Source organism: Canis aureus, chromosome 4 (genome assembly GCF_053574225.1).
Source record: "Canis aureus isolate CA01 chromosome 4, VMU_Caureus_v.1.0, whole genome shotgun sequence".
NCBI lineage: Eukaryota > Metazoa > Chordata > Mammalia > Carnivora > Canidae > Canis > Canis aureus.
Window position 1 is genome coordinate 22277033 of NC_135614.1, and position 15440 is coordinate 22292472.

Genomic DNA, 15440 nt, shown 5'->3' on the forward strand with positions numbered 1-15440 from the left:
TTCAATTGTAGGTACGTTTTAGAGATGAGGGGAGATATTAGAGAGATCCAAAAAGGTTGCCTTAGAGGGGATGAGCCTTCCCTCATTGACAGTATTTGTGCAGAGGCTATGGGAACAGTGTCCTGTGCTCTTTCCAGTGGATCCTAAGATGTGTATGCCTATCCCAGGCAATGTGTCATGGAGCAGGCAAGCTTAAACTAAAATACACTGAATAAACTGCAGTGTATGCATACCACAGACTACTATGCAGCAATTAGAAGGAATAGTCTACAGAGGCACGTGACAATGTGGGTGACTCTTCCCATACGTAATGTTGAGTGAAAGAAAGCGGACACCAAAGAGTGCACCCTCCTTGCATTTATATGTAGCAGACAGACAGCAGAAAGAATCCAGAGTGCTGGAAGTCAGAGCAGCTGCCAACTGCCCTTGTGGGGTTAGGTGGTGGCAGTGAGTCGAGGGATGTGTCTGGGCGCTGATGGAGTTGTGTTTCTTTTCTTTTTTTTTTTTTAAAGATTTTATTTATTTATTCATGAGAGACACACACACAGAGAGAGAGAGAGACAGAGAGAGAGAGAGAGAGAGAGAGAGAGAGAGAGGCAAAGACACAGGCCGAGGGAGAAGCAGGCTCCATGCAGGGAGCCTGAAGTGGGACTTGATCCTGGGTCTCCAGGATCACGCATGCCCTGGGCCAAAGGTGGCGCTAAACCATTGAGCCACCTGGGCTGCCCGACAGAGTTGTGTTTCTTGACCTGGGTCCTGATGACACAAGTGGGCAGCTCTGTGCTTAGGATGTGTGCTCTTTTCCATGTGTGTGTATCAGACTTCTGTAAAAAGTAAAAAGAAGTTAGGTTAAAGATTGTGAAATCACACAAGTAGACTAGAGCCTCTGGAACTGCCCATAGAGTGTTTGGAATTTGCACAGACTGAGGTAGATAGAGATGGAGACATAAAAGAAGGGGCCAGGGTTGCTGATAGAGACCCACTCATTGCCTGTGTGTTAGGAGGGGGTGAGGGGATTTTCTATTATTTTGAAATTTCCTCAGCACTCAGACGTATTAGTGACTACTGATAGGCCAGTTCTGATCGAGGGCTTTGCTGTGCTGGTCCACAGGGAGGCTCTTTTTAAGGGACTGTTTCTCTAGCATTCCCACTCAGCGTGGCTTTCCCAGCAGGGCCACGGGAATGGGCCACGGGTATGGGCAGCCAGCGTGGCCCCACTCTTCTCAGTGTGTGCAGAGGGAATTGTTTACATCCCCCCCACCCCAAATGCCAGCTCCCCTCTCTCCCTGCTGACAGCTCTCTCATGTTTCTTCCAGCTTTTTGATCATGTCGCCGAGTGCCTGGGGGACTTCATGGAGAAAAAAAAAATCAAGGACAAGAAATTACCAGTGGGATTCACATTTTCTTTCCCTTGTCGGCAGTCCAAGATAGACGAGGTAAGCACATGCTGGGATTGGCGGGCCCCACAGAAGCCCCAGCGTGGGGAGGTTGATGAGCCCCTTTTTTCCCCTTTGCTCACCAGCTTGATGGCCTGCCTATGTTGTATTTAAAAAAAAAAAAAAAACATTTGTAGGAATCAATGTGGGGTTAAAAAAATAGCGTGTTTATCTTTTCAGTTACCTAATGATTTCCATATTTCTGGAGGTGAATCATGGTATTTGTGGCCCTTGCGTAGGTAGAGACATCCATGAAACATAAGCTAGTGAGGGAAGAGCCTGTAGGCTTGGTGACAGAGGAGAGAGGCTGGCGAGGCTTTTGTCAGGGTTGTACAGTGTGGTGTTTGCCTGGGGGCCATCCTGGGGGTGGAGAATCTGGGCAAGACCCCTTGCCTCAGGTGCCAGGGCTGTCCCTCCACAGCTTCTGCCAGCGAGCATCTTCAGCCACAGGGATCATTGCACCCACCTTGTTGGTGGTCATTGTTCATTCATTCACCTGCTTAGCAAGGAGTGACTCAGACATACTCTGTGGCTCCATTGTACCTCAGCATATCGCAGGGAGACAGAGTACATAGATGCAGCCTCGTGTCTTTTCTACATGGATAGGCAGACCATGCACACACAGCGACCTGTGAACAAACTCCTCATAACAGGAATCCTGAGAGTTAACATTACGGAGGGTCCATCAGGTGCCAGGCTCTGCTCTCATGCACGCTTCCCAGCTAACACGTTATCTTCAGACACACCCGTGAGTGAAGTGCTCATGATTCCCACTTTACAGAGGAGGACACTGAGGCTGGCAGGGGTTAGGAACCTATCCAAGACCACCCAGCCAGGGAGCAGCAGAGCCCAGTTTAGCTCTGGGCACTTTGGTTCCAGTGCTATGCTTGACACCAGTCTGCTTTCTGCAGGATGGTAACGTTGGTAGACACAGCACCCTGTGTACTTCTGGGCAGCTTCCCTGTACCTCTTTGTCAGTAGGGTGAGCCCCCTGTCCCAGGCACAGCTTCTTGCCCCTGGAGCCCTTTCATCTGTATCATTTGTGTAATCACGTCATGTGAGAGCTAGGAGGGGCTTGAGAGCTCAGTAGGTCAAGTCCCTTATTCCCCAGATGGAGAACCAGACCTCCCAAGGTCACAGGGCTTATTAATGGCAGGGCAGAGCTAGGACCGGAATCCCAGGCACTCCCATCACCCATTCCTCCCTCTTTCCCCGCATTAAAGACCTCTGAGACACTACTGTCCCCTTGTCTCCATCAGGACTGCTGTGGCCAGTCCAGATGCTCTGGTATCTGGCATTGGGACACCAAATGTGGCCCGGCCTAGGAAACTAGTGGACCACAGACTAATTGCTCATGGTGGGGAGGCCTATGCCCACTCTTCAAGGCTGCCTGGAATCTTGAAGATTGTCCATATCTAGACTAGCTGCCTATTCCACAAATGAGCAAAATGACCCTCAGGAATTTGCAGAGCTTCCCACAAGGAAATGGGCAGAGGTGTGAGGACAGGACTGGTCTCCTGATTTCCACCCCAACATTCTTTCTACAGCATACTCTCAGAGGCTTTTGGGGGGTTAGGGTTGACGGGAAGAAAACAGTGTCCAGGAGTTTCTGGAATTGGTACAAGCACTCACCCTGCTGTGCATCTAACGGGCCGGGTGGCTTTCACCAGGAGCTGGGGCAGCCATATGTGGGCAAACGCCCCATCCCTGTGGCATTCCCAGAGGCCTATGGGGCCCGAGCATCAGCTCGTCCCAACCCTGCTGCATGTGTGGCAACTTTCTCCATTCAGACAGAAACAGTTAAGTGTAACAACTATTTTTTTTTTAGTATCTTAAAAAAAAAAGCAACATGTAAAGCTGTTTATACAAATAACACAAAGATGTAAAGCAAAAAAGTAAAATTCCTACCCTTCCCCATTCCCCAGTGAGTTACCACTGGCTGCCTATCCTTTTTGATGTTTCTTTTCTAATAAAGAAACAGAAATGGGTCATATTGTATAAATAGTGGAGTTGCTGCTTATAGATGGGGTTTAAACTCCAAGTTTGGGGAAGAGGCATAAATCATATTTAGTCAGTATTATCCTTAAGTCTCTAGGACCTGGCTTTAAGTTCAGTAGCCAAGAATTTCATTGGTATTTTGCTTCTCTTCCCCATTTGGCTCTGATTTCCTTTCCCTGGGGCCGTGGAAGCTGGGATCTAGATTGCCAGTGGGGAGGGGTGATCAGGTAATGATGAGATTTCTCTTTGTCTCTTTTTAAGAGAAAAGTGCAGTTGACATCCAGTTAGATTTGCGTGCCCTGTGACACTCCTCTCCTGGCCAGACACTTACTGTATTCTAGTGTGAGCTGTGGGGTTTTTTCCATGGCAGCCCCCAGAGAAGTCCCTCATACAGATGGATGAGTAGGAGATGGGACAGGGTCTGTGGTTACCTGGTGCAATCTGGAGCAAGCTGCTTGTCCTCTCTGGGCCTCTGCATTGTCCCTGGCCCTTGAGGAGCCTCCCCCCCGCCCCGCCTACCCAGTGACCTGGGGCTCCTACAGTGCTCGTCCATCCCCCATCTGCTCTCCTTTACAGGGCATCCTGATCACCTGGACAAAGAAATTTAAAGCAAGTGGAGTGGAGGGGATGGATGTGGTGAAGCTGCTTAACAAAGCCATCAAGAAGCGCGGGGTAACTTCTCTCTCTAGGGGCCGCCTGTCTGGGTCACATGGAGGTGGAGGTTGTGGGGAGAAGGCTGGGGTCTGAAACAGATGGGGCCCTTCCTGGGGACAGTGCTGCATGGCCTGGGCCATCACATGGGGTGTCTGGAAGACCTGGACGGATGAACAGAGAGGGTCCACAGACCAGGAGGTCAGGGTGGTTTGAAGCAGGGCTGTGTGAGGTGCTCCCCCCACCGGCCAAGCCCTCGGGCAGGGGCCGCCTCCTCTGACAGGCGCAGCCCGCACGGCTGGATCACAGGGATGGAGTGCGTGCTTTCCAGAGGGCCGTGGCTCTGGGTGGGAAATCCACTCTGAAAAGCATCTTAAGCCAGGTAATGAAGGTGACCGTGCAGTTTCCATAATGTCATCACCGCGCCCTAATCGGGCGGATGTGAGTGCCAGCAGTGATGAGAGCAGCACAGCCCACTGGAGCCGCGCTGGCTGTGCTCTCTCGCAGGCGGGTGACCTGTGCTCTCATGTGAGAGTGGACAGTGACACCCCTTCCGTGTCCCCAGGACTACGACGCCAACATAGTGGCTGTGGTGAATGACACAGTGGGGACCATGATGACCTGTGGCTATGATGACCAGCAGTGTGAGGTCGGCCTCATCATTGGTAATGTCACCCCTTCCTCATGTCCGCCCCTCAGCCAGTGTTTCCAGAAAGCATGGGCAGCCTCCTCTCAGGGTTTTGTGTGGTCATGGCTTCTGATCTGGTTTCTCTCTCCAAGGCACTGGCACTAATGCATGCTACATGGAGGAACTGAGGCACATTGACCTGGTGGAAGGCGATGAGGGGAGGATGTGTATCAACACGGAGTGGGGGGCCTTCGGGGACGACGGGTCCCTGGAAGACATCCGCACCGAGTTCGACCGGGAGATAGACCGGGGCTCTCTCAACCCTGGGAAGCAGCTGTGAGTCCCACCTTTTCTGACTGGTCGTGGGCCTGACTTTGGGGATATAAGTGAAAGCTGTAGGGTTCAGATGAAAGGGGCAGAAAGGCAAGTGACCACAAAGTGAGAAACCCATCAGATTTGCGTGATCCATCCCTCCTTTGGATAGATACGCAGCCATGGTGTCTGCAGCTTTAAATTTTTTTAAAGATTATTTATGTATTTATTTGACGCAGAAAGAGAGAGCTAGAGAGAGCGAGGATGCATGCACAAGCAGGGGGAGCAGCAGAGGGAGAGGGAGAAGCAGACTCCCCACTGAGCAGGGAGCCTGACCTGAGCTGAATGCAGACACTTAACTGACCGAGCCACCCAGGTGCCCTGCATCTACAGCTTTAAAAGCATGTTTTAAATGATTTTCTTGTCGAATTACGCTATAATTGTGTCCTTGTGAAAAATTTTGAAGATGAAGAGCACAGAAGCATTAATACACACACAGCTAAGGCTTAAAAACACTTGTGCGCGCTGTAGTCACTGGTGTTGCCGCTCAGGGCGAGCGAGGCCACGCAGGAAACGTGGCATCTCCTAAGCAGGTAGAGTGAGTGTCCTGAGGGCTCTGTGCTAGGCTCCGAGGACACAGACTAGCCCCTTCCTGTCCAGCCCTTGAGAGCTAGTTGGGGAGCTGTGTCCCATAGGTACATGCCCATCATACAGAGGAGCGGGGGCAAACCATTTGAGTCCTTTGGAAGCCAGGGAATGGAGACCCTTCTTCCATGCCGTGTATACTGGATGGATGAGAGTTGATAAAGAGCATCAGACTTGTTGGGCAGCTTATTTTTGGCCGTGGAGAGCTCCTGGGTCCGGAGGTATGAGTGACATTATTCAGGGCAGTGTGGGCATCTCTTGATTTGAGTGACTTAGTTCCTGAAGTGTGTGCTCCTATTTCTCTGTGATGCCAGCGTGCTGCTAGCTCCTTCTGATCGCCATCCCAACAGCCTTTTCCTGGGGTTGGATGCTGTCAGTGTGCTGAGAGATGTCCATTGACCCTGTTGGCTTACTAGTCCTTACTTTGTGCCAGAGAGAAAAGGGAGTTCCTTTGTCATTTTGAAACCCATCACCCACAGATCTCCATACCCCAGGCTGGATGATTGGGTTTTCCACCCAAGTTAATGGAATCGCATCAATGGCCAGCCTCCCTCCACTGGGAATGGTGGTGATGGATAACTGGGTTTTTCATTAAGAGAATGCCAGAGTTGAACATCCACTTTGCTTCCTGAGACTGGGGTACCGACTTGTGATAAGGGTGCCAGTTCCAAAGCTCTGACAGCCAAAGGTTTTTTTTTTCTCCTCCCAATCCATTTACCTAATCCCTTCTGACATGAAACTATTCACTGTACCTACTTGTATGGTTCACTGGAGAGCTGTGGATGTGCTTGGTAATTACAATTACTGTCTCAGGTACCTCTGGGGATATTCTATAAAATGTGCATATTCATCATATTGCACCCCTAAACTCCTCACATTTCCACATTCCCAAGCATTTGTGGCCCTAGAGGTGTCAGATAAGAGATGATGTACCTGGAATTACTGTCAATCACTTAATCAGGAGGTGCCCCTCCCCCAGAGCAGGGCAGTTACCTGGGGTAACTGAGCAGATGTGACCCAGGCACTTGTCTGTATCCTATCCTTAACCCCAGTGTGAATATCTGCTGTGGCTTGGGTGAAAACCTGGATTTTTCTGCCATCCATTTTGAAGTATTTCTGAATTTTTTAAGGGGCCAAACTGTATTCCCAGGCTGAACTGTGAATTAGGCTTGCCGATGCTTTGCAATAAATATTTCTGGAATGGTGGCTGGATGGATGCATGGATAGATATGAATGGATGGATGGATAGTGGATGGGGACGAGGAGGTGGATAGATGGATGGTGATGGCTAGATGAAGGATGGGGGGGATGAGTGGATGGATGACTGGTAGATATGGGAGGTGGTGACTGGATGGCTGGGAAATGGGTGGGTAAATAAATAGGTGAATGGGTGAAAGAGTGAGGGGTGGGGTGAAGTCCATCTTCTCCAGTATGTTTCCCTGTGTACTGATTACCAGAGGTCAGGTCTTGTTAAGAACAATGCTGAAGATGTGACAAATCCTTGGGTTGCATCACACATGCCTAGAAATTGGCTATTGGCCAGAGTTTTTTATGCCAAAGTGGATTTTTGCTATTCTCCTAGGCTCCTTGCTGAAGTTTTTGGGGATTCCCTATGTCTTCTGTGCAATGACAAATTCTTCAAAGCCATTTTGTCCTTGTTTGTGGTGTGGGTATGTGAGCTCCATTTGACTGGTGGGGAAATTAAGGCACTGGGATAGGACAAGCTGACCCAAGACTCTTTGTTGAGCTTTGATCTGGTTTAGGTTTAGGTTTTTCTGCCCCATTTGAAAGTTTGAGTTTTTAGAGTAAGCTTCTAGAATGTCTCAGAGTCCTCTCTGATCATTTATGGACATTTATCAAGAATTGTCTGGAGGATTGGTTTTACATCCCTGATTGCATATCAGAATTACATAAAGGCCTTTTATTTTTTATTTATTTATGATAGTCACACAGAGAGGGAGAGAGAGGCAGAGACACAGGCAGAGGGAGAAGCAGGCTCCATGCACCGGGAGCCCGACGTGCGATTCGATCCCGGGTCTCCAGGATCATGCCCTGGGCCAAAGGCAGGCGCTAAACCGCTGCGCCACCCAGGGATCCCAACATAAAGGCCTTTTAAAAACAGACTGCAGCTGAGGCATCCCTCACCCTACCCATGTCCTTCCCAATTCTGACTCAATTGACCTGGGCTGGGACCTGTCCTCAGGAGCCTAAGAGCTCCCCAGGTGATTACAGTGTGTGGGATTTGTGCAAAGGTCCTCGGTACCCAAAAGGGCTCTAGACCACTACACACCCACTCATTCATTTTGTCTGAAGTTTACATTCACCGAGTTCTGACTATATGCAGTTGCCAGGAAGGGTATGAGCATGCTAGCTCGGTGGTTCCTGCCTTCATTGGTGGTTGCTGCTTTCAGGACAGCAGGGGACAGCTCTGAGTATTCAGCAACCCCAACCTTGCCCCAGAGTTAGAAGTTCTCTCTCTAAAAGGGATCAGGTATTCAACATCCTCTCTACTATCCTTCTACTCTAGGCCTTTGAAATTCTGGCCACATACCTGTCTCCTGCTATAGATTTTGGCCCAGCCTTCTTTCATTTTTCATTCTCTTTCTCCTCCCGTCCTGCTCCTTGGACTTCTTGATCTTCTTTTTTCTGTGTCATGTCTAGAATTTTGAATCCCATTGCCCCGTGTGATTCCTTATCACATCCTTCAAAATGCAAGGAGACACTTGCCCCACAAAACTAAAGCGGCAGTGATTATGACAGCAGGACGGTTTGACCTGGAGAATTCTTTGGCCTGCACGGTAGTTGAAGTCAGCCCCCAAACACCTGTTCTTACCGTTGCTTTTCCCACGGTACAGAACCTCTCCACACTGCTAATCCTGGTTAGCGTGGCCTCAGACCTCTCCCGGCAATCTGGCCCTGGGCTGCCCTTTGGAGTACGCCCTGGGCTGTCCTTTGGAGCACACCCTGGCTGCCAAGGGAACTCCTGATTGGCATGCAGGTCCTTGCTCTCCTGTCTGAACATGACCCCCACCCCACCCTTCCCAGCCTGTCCCCAGGCCCCATGGGTCTCAGCTCTGCCCGTGCCCACCAGCAGGCAGGAAGGCTGCAGCACCACGGTGTTGCCGGCTAGTCTGTGGTTGGAGGCATCTGACTGCTGACAGGCAGATCACCACTTGCTTGGTTCACTTGAGCAGAGGGAAGCATGTTGGTGGAGAAGGAGCCCTGCTGTGTCCGAGAGCCTTTGGCTTGAGCTCAGCGAGATGCATCAGAGATGCTTTTTCCTCATCCTGCTGCTCTGACAGGGGCCCTAGGGAAAGGGGATGTCAGGATCTGTGTATGTAAAAGACGTCCTTATAGAAAAGGGAGATCATTCTGAGTGTCTCCAGAGGGCAAAGTGAGAAGCAGTGGGTAGAGGGTGCCAGGAGGTTGATTTTAGCTCATCCTAAGAGGAAGAACCTTTTCTGTTACACCGCCCAGTGGGGGCAGGCCGCCTAAGGAGAAAGTGAGCTGATGAAGGTAGCCAGGGACAGGGTCGGGGATGGGGCTAGGTGGCCACTAGCATGATAGCTGTAGGTCACGTTTAATGACAACTACCCGTGAGAGAGAACAGCACAGTGCTTACAGCATACATAGCCTCTGGTGCTTATGTGGGTTCAAAATGTGGATTTGCTACCTATTAGCTGTGTGACCATGGGCAAGTTATAGAACCTCTCTGAGCCTCAGTTTTCTCACCTGTGAAATGGGGATAATGATGCTGTCTGTCTACCTCATAGGGTTATAGTGAGAATGAATGTTAGTACAAGTGAAGTGCTTAGTAAAGTGTGAGATGCATAGCAAGGGCCATATACTTACGGCTAGCAGACACCGAAGCACTTCACCCATGGTGGCCTGTATATCCTCTGTACAGTAACCTTACCAGAGGCCCTGCCATCTACCCCGTTATCCAGGTGAGGAAACCAGGAAGTAGCATGGTAAACAGCAGAGCCAGGATTGAGCCCAGGCCATCTGGCTCCTACTGCTTTGAGATTCCGGCTCAGGGCTGGGCAGAGGCTATTCCCACAGGTATTGGGGTGGTGGCTGAGTGACTGGGACTCAGACAGGCCCTCTCCTGCCAGGGATCCTCCACACGGCTGTGGCTGGGGCAGTCCTGTCTGGTCCTGTCAGGAGCGGTAACAATGAGAGAACCGTCTTCCTCTGTGCCCATGTGGGGGGAGGGGGTCCAGGAGGCAGGGAGGGCCAGGTGCTCAGGTCCCAGCAGCATCCCTGGCTCCTGGGCATGGCTCTGAATGGAACAGATTGTTTTGCTGTGTCACAGCTAGCTCTGGATGTGCCAGCTGGGCTCCCTCAGAGGAGAGGCAGGGCACCTGGATGTGGACCTGCCTACCACTTCGACGTGTCCTGCTTGGTGCTTCCCCCTGGCCCCTGCTCAGCCAGGATATGGGGCCTGTATCTGCCTCATATGTGGCCCGGAGCCCACACCTCCCAGGGAAGCAAGAGAGAGGATTCACTGTGATTGGCCTGTGGCTACATGTGGCTGGGGCCACAGGATAAGTTAATCAGAGCCCTCCCCTGGGGTTTAGGGTGAGATCAGTAGGAGAGGAGTGGGTTCCCCAAAGTAAATTGTTGGTCCTTTTGGCCAGAGAAAGAGAACACAGATGCCAGGAAGGTGGATAGTGACAGGGGTCCCATGGGGAATAGCTGTATTTCAGTCCCTCATCTACTCAGCCTTCCTGCCTGGAAGGCATTTACCCTTTCTGAGCTGGGAAATGGAGAGAATGCATCCTAGCCACCTCCTCTCACAGGGCTCGGGGACCTCCTTGCTGGAGTGATGGCCATGAGAGCCCTTTAAAAAGCACAGTGTAACGTCTTGTAAGAAATTATGATATTCGGGATGCCTGGGTGGTTCAGTGGTTGAGCGTCTGCCTTCGGCTCAGGTGTAATCCTGGGGTCCCGGGATTGAGTCCCACATCAGGCTTCCCACAGAGATTCTGCTTCTCCCTCTGCCTATGTCTCTGCCTCTCTCTGTGTGTCTCTCATGAATAAATACATTTTTAAAAATCTAAAAAAAAAAAACCCAGAAAAGAAATGATCATATTGTGCATTTTTGTCTGGGGAACCTCCTTGTCATCCCAGACTCACCTCCAGGCAGCCTTCCCTGCCTGCCCTGTGCCCCATGATGCTTTCATCCTTTCCCCACCCTGGTGTTGGATGTGGGGTCCGGAGTTGCTGTCTCATCAACATTTAGTGACACAGGGGTGTGGTTTGGCCTGCCAGTGAGACCATAAGCTTGGGCAGATGAGGTGGTGCTTCTCTCTTGTGTCTGCCTGTCTGTTGTGTCCCTCACGAGCTTTCCCAGGGGTACACATGTAGGAAGGACCTGACAAGTGCCATGTGCTTTGCTCCTGCAGGTTTGAGAAGATGGTCAGTGGCATGTACCTAGGGGAGCTGGTTCGACTGATACTGGTCAAGATGGCCAAGGAGAGCCTGTTATTTGAAGGGCGGATCACACCGGAGCTGCTCACCAGGGGAAAGTTGAAGACCAGTGATGTGTCAGCCATTGAGAAGTAGGTGCTAGCCCCTAGGGCTTTCTCTCTTCCTTCATACCACCCCCTACCCCTGTCGCCCACACATGCAGGGGAGATCAGAGTCCAGGGAGCAGATGCTTCTAGTGGTGAACAAGGAGCTCACTGAGCCTGGGCCTGGCCTTGGAAGTCCCTGGGGACACCTTCTCCAGACTGTGTTCCCGGGAACCCTGGTGACCTCAAGATAACTAGGTGTTCCCTGAAGAAAGGGTTCTGTGGCTAATAGGATTAGGAAATATTGCATATTTAGCCTCCACTTAGAGATTTATAGTATTCATTAGCTTATTAAAGAAAACCCAGTTTACTTTGGTTAACTTATAATTTGCCAAACTTTTCTCTCTCTTTTTTTTTCTTTGAGAGAGCACACAAAGGCAGTACGTGTGTGCGCTGGGGGTTGGGGGGATGAGGCAGAGAATCATAAGCAGGCTCCATGCCCAGTGTGGAGCCTGACTCAAGGCTTGAACTCACGGCCCTGAGCAGAAATCAAGAGTTGGACACTTAACTGAGCCACCCAGGCACCCCAATTTCCCAAACTTCTTTTTTTTTTTTTTTCCCAAACTTCTTTTTGTGCCTGAAATGCCCTCTCCCCATTCTCTCACCTGTTAACAGCCAGATGTGTTCCCTGGCACAAGTCTGAGAAACATTGGTTAACAGCTGAGACAGGGTAGATGGGCAGCGGAGGATAGAGTGCAGCCAGCAACTGCTACCTTTCAGCCTCCCCGAGAAGCCCAGACTTCTTTGCCTCAGCTGTTACTTGTGGGCCAACACCCCAAAAGGGAAGAAGGCAAACTTGATCCCATGGCAGTTTGAGTAGTCTGAAGGACTCCTGTCTTGTGGCTGGCCTCTGTGTGCCACCAGGCTCTGTTTCTGGTTCAGAGACCTGTAGCCCTGTGAGAGGCCACCTGCTGAAAGATAGGGCTAGCTTGATGCTGGAGATGTCCTTTCACCTCTGCACGGAGCCGTCCTTCCCACTGCCCTGCTGTGTGGAGACTTGCGTCGAGCCAGTGGCTTCCTAGCTCTGGTTCCTGGCAGAAGATGCACACCTGCTGGCTGCAGTTAGAGAAGGAGGCTGTGGAAATTGGAAGGGGTTTATGTAAGACTTCCTCCTCAGTCACATCCCTGTCCTGGGCATCTACCCTAGGATCACTCTCCTTCAGCAGCTATTGGGACAGGGTGCCGCAACACTGAGTTTCTGGCCATCTCTCTTCTCAAGCCTCCCGGCTAGCTTCTGGGAGGGGAGGGGACACAAGGCTCATGGCGCGTCTTCAAAGTCATTGACAGAGTCAGGAAATGCCTGACTTTCTTTTGGCCTGCTTCTGGTGTCAGCAATTTGGTTACCAAGAAACAAAAGCCCAGGTGAACTAGCTCAAGAAACACGTACATTGTCATAAAGGCCGTCTCAACCAAACCTGAGCATCCTACCAGGACAGACATTCAAAGCATTCTCTTTAAAATCAGCAGTAAGACAGTATCACCTATTTCTATTTAGCATGGTCTTAAGTCTTAGGCAGTGTTTGAAAAGACAAAAAAATTTTTTTAAATAGTAAAAAAGAAAAAAGAAAAGAAAGAGAAATTAAAGACATAAGAATAAAAAAGAGGAAGTAAAATTATCATTATTTGCAGATGTTAATTGTCTGTATGGGACACCAAAAATATCTAGACAAGTGACTAGAATAACAAGAGGTTAGGGAGTTGTCTGGAGATAAGATACCAAAGCCAACTGTATTTCTATATATTGGCAATAATTAAAATAAAAAATAAAATATTTTTTAAATAAACCTTTTATTTTAGAATACTTTTAGACTTACAGAAAAATTACAAAGATGGTACAGAGTGTTCCCATGTGTTGCTGACTCAGTTTTCCCCAGTGTTAACATCTCACGTTACTATGTTACAGGAAAGTGAAAAAAAAAAAGAATATCTATAGATGTGTGTGTGTGTGTGTGTGTGTGTGTGTGTGTGTGTGTATGTATATGAATATATAATGGTAACAAAATCATAATACCTCAGAATGAATCTAACAGAAGATACATAAAACAGGTATGCATAAAATTAAAATCTGACTGGAAAACCTCAAGGAAAGGGTATATAAGCATCTCAGGGCAACTCACAAATCTCAGGAGCAGGGGACCAGAGCACTGAGCTCTGGGGTTGAGGCAGCTGTCTCTCCTCCACTTGTCTCCATGTTCCTGATGTGTCATAACCCAGCCCAGTACCGTTTTTTTTTTTTTCTCTTATTACCTGGGATTTCTTATGGAGGAGACTCCTCCTTGTGTTCTCAGAACACACTTCTTGTCTTAATCCCATACCATACACACATGGTGAATGATGGAGTTCACCTTTCCAGGACTTTCAGAACTCAATGCTTTGCATAGCCCAATGTGATCCTTAACTCACAATTATTGGCCTCTAACCTCACAGGAATAAGGAAGGCCTCCACAATGCCAAAGAAATCCTGACCCGCCTGGGAGTGGAGCCATCTGATGATGACTGTATTTCAGTCCAGCACGTGTGTACCATTGTCTCATTTCGCTCCGCGAACCTGGTGGCTGCAACGCTGGGCGCCATCTTGAACCGCCTTCGAGATAACAAGGGCACACCCAGGCTGCGGACCACGGTTGGTGTCGACGGGTCTCTTTACAAGACGCACCCACAGTGAGTCTGCCCTTTGCTATCATTGGCACTCAGTGCCCATCTGGGCTCAGGACCTTCTCCAAAGGTCAGACTTTTGCACCTGGTGAACGTCTTTGGTATACAAGACAATACGAGGTTCTGGGCAGAGAGGTCAGAGTTGCCCACTTGAGAAGTATCTGGCCCTCAGCCAGTTCTCCTGGTGTTGCTTCTGTACTGTCACTTTTCCTTATTTCATAAGTCTTATTAGAGACCTCTGTAGCTGCCAGGAACACTGGATGGGATGTGTCTGTATCTTAAATTCTCTTACTTATTCCTATTTCATCAGTGACCTCCATTCTCACTACAGCTTGGGTCATAGGTACAATGCCCACATTCTTATTTTAGAAGCTTCTGTAAAAGGCCCCTCAACCCTCAGACATGCCTTTTTTAAACAGGCGACTTGTTGACGCTTTGTATCCGAGAGCCAGAAGGAGGTACAAATTGTAAGTGGTCCCTACGGGTGATGAGGGGCTCATCACCATGCTGCCTTCTTGTGTATTGAACAGCTTAGCTGCAAAAGCCATTTGTGGTACCAAGAATATGGTGGGTACATTTTTAAAAGGCTAAAGATGAAAATCTGAATCTTTATATACTAACTTTTAACAATAGCTGCCTATGACATGATTTTTTGCACAGGACCTCAGATATTTGGCCATTGTATCTACGAAGTACATGTGAAGTGGCCCTGTGGTACCTTCACACCCAGTTCTAGTAACAGTTAAATGAATGTTGACTTACATGGAAATCATCCTGTTACTGAGAAGATAGGGTGTGAGCTCGTTACACATTCTTATCTATTAGGTTCCTAATTTTATTTCTTTGTATTTTTAAAGTATTTGTAAAATTTTTCATAATGAAACTAGCTATCTTTTTTGGAGGGTGGACGGTTTCTTGGCAGATGTTTGGATAAGAAAGAGATTTGCAACGTGACATTAAAAAAATTTTTTTTAATTGCAGTAAAATACACACTATAGAATTTACTATCCTGACCATTTCTGAGTGTATGGTACTAAGTATATTCACACAGTTTTGCAACCATCACCACTAGCCACCACCAGAGCTCTTCATCTATGATTATCACATGCAAAAAAAAAAATAAGTAACTTTGATCAAATGTGTTTTATTTCAGAAGTAACATGTATTTGGTATAGAAACTTTAGATAGTTCAAAAACTTACAAAGAGAATAGAAGTTATTTTTTAATTCTATCCCTTGGCATTGATCACTGTTAATATTTTGGGGCTTTGGTTTCCCTGTTTCCTTTGGCAGGCAACCTTTCATACTTATGACAGACCGTAAACTTTGAGGAGGTTCAGTGTTCTCACTGAGTCCTAAAGCCCTCTTCTAAAGGACATAAAGAATGTCCAGACCCTTGGCGGCAGAGGGAAAGACAAGTGAAAAAAAACAAAAACAAAAAAAACCAAGAGTGATTATTTATGGCGCCTGTCCTCAACCCCAGTAGCCAATCCAAGCAATTGATGACCTCATTTGGTTGCTCCCACACCCCTATCTGCCA

The 15440-nt window shown here is 48.8% G+C and overlaps 1 protein-coding gene across 5 annotated transcripts in view; it reads left to right on the forward strand.

Moving 5' to 3' along the window:
* Positions 1 to 15440, forward strand: part of HK1 (hexokinase 1) — a 120317-nt gene that overhangs the window by 87890 nt on the left and 16987 nt on the right. For all 5 annotated transcript variants that reach the window (XM_077894801.1, XM_077894803.1, XM_077894802.1 and 2 more), the window contains 6 exons: positions 1317 to 1436; positions 4011 to 4106; positions 4651 to 4750; positions 4866 to 5049; positions 11079 to 11234; positions 13674 to 13907. In XM_077894801.1, coding sequence (XP_077750927.1) covers positions 1317 to 1436; positions 4011 to 4106; positions 4651 to 4750; positions 4866 to 5049; positions 11079 to 11234; positions 13674 to 13907 — 890 coding nt within the window. The remainder of the gene's footprint in view (positions 1 to 1316; positions 1437 to 4010; positions 4107 to 4650; positions 4751 to 4865; positions 5050 to 11078; positions 11235 to 13673; positions 13908 to 15440) is intronic.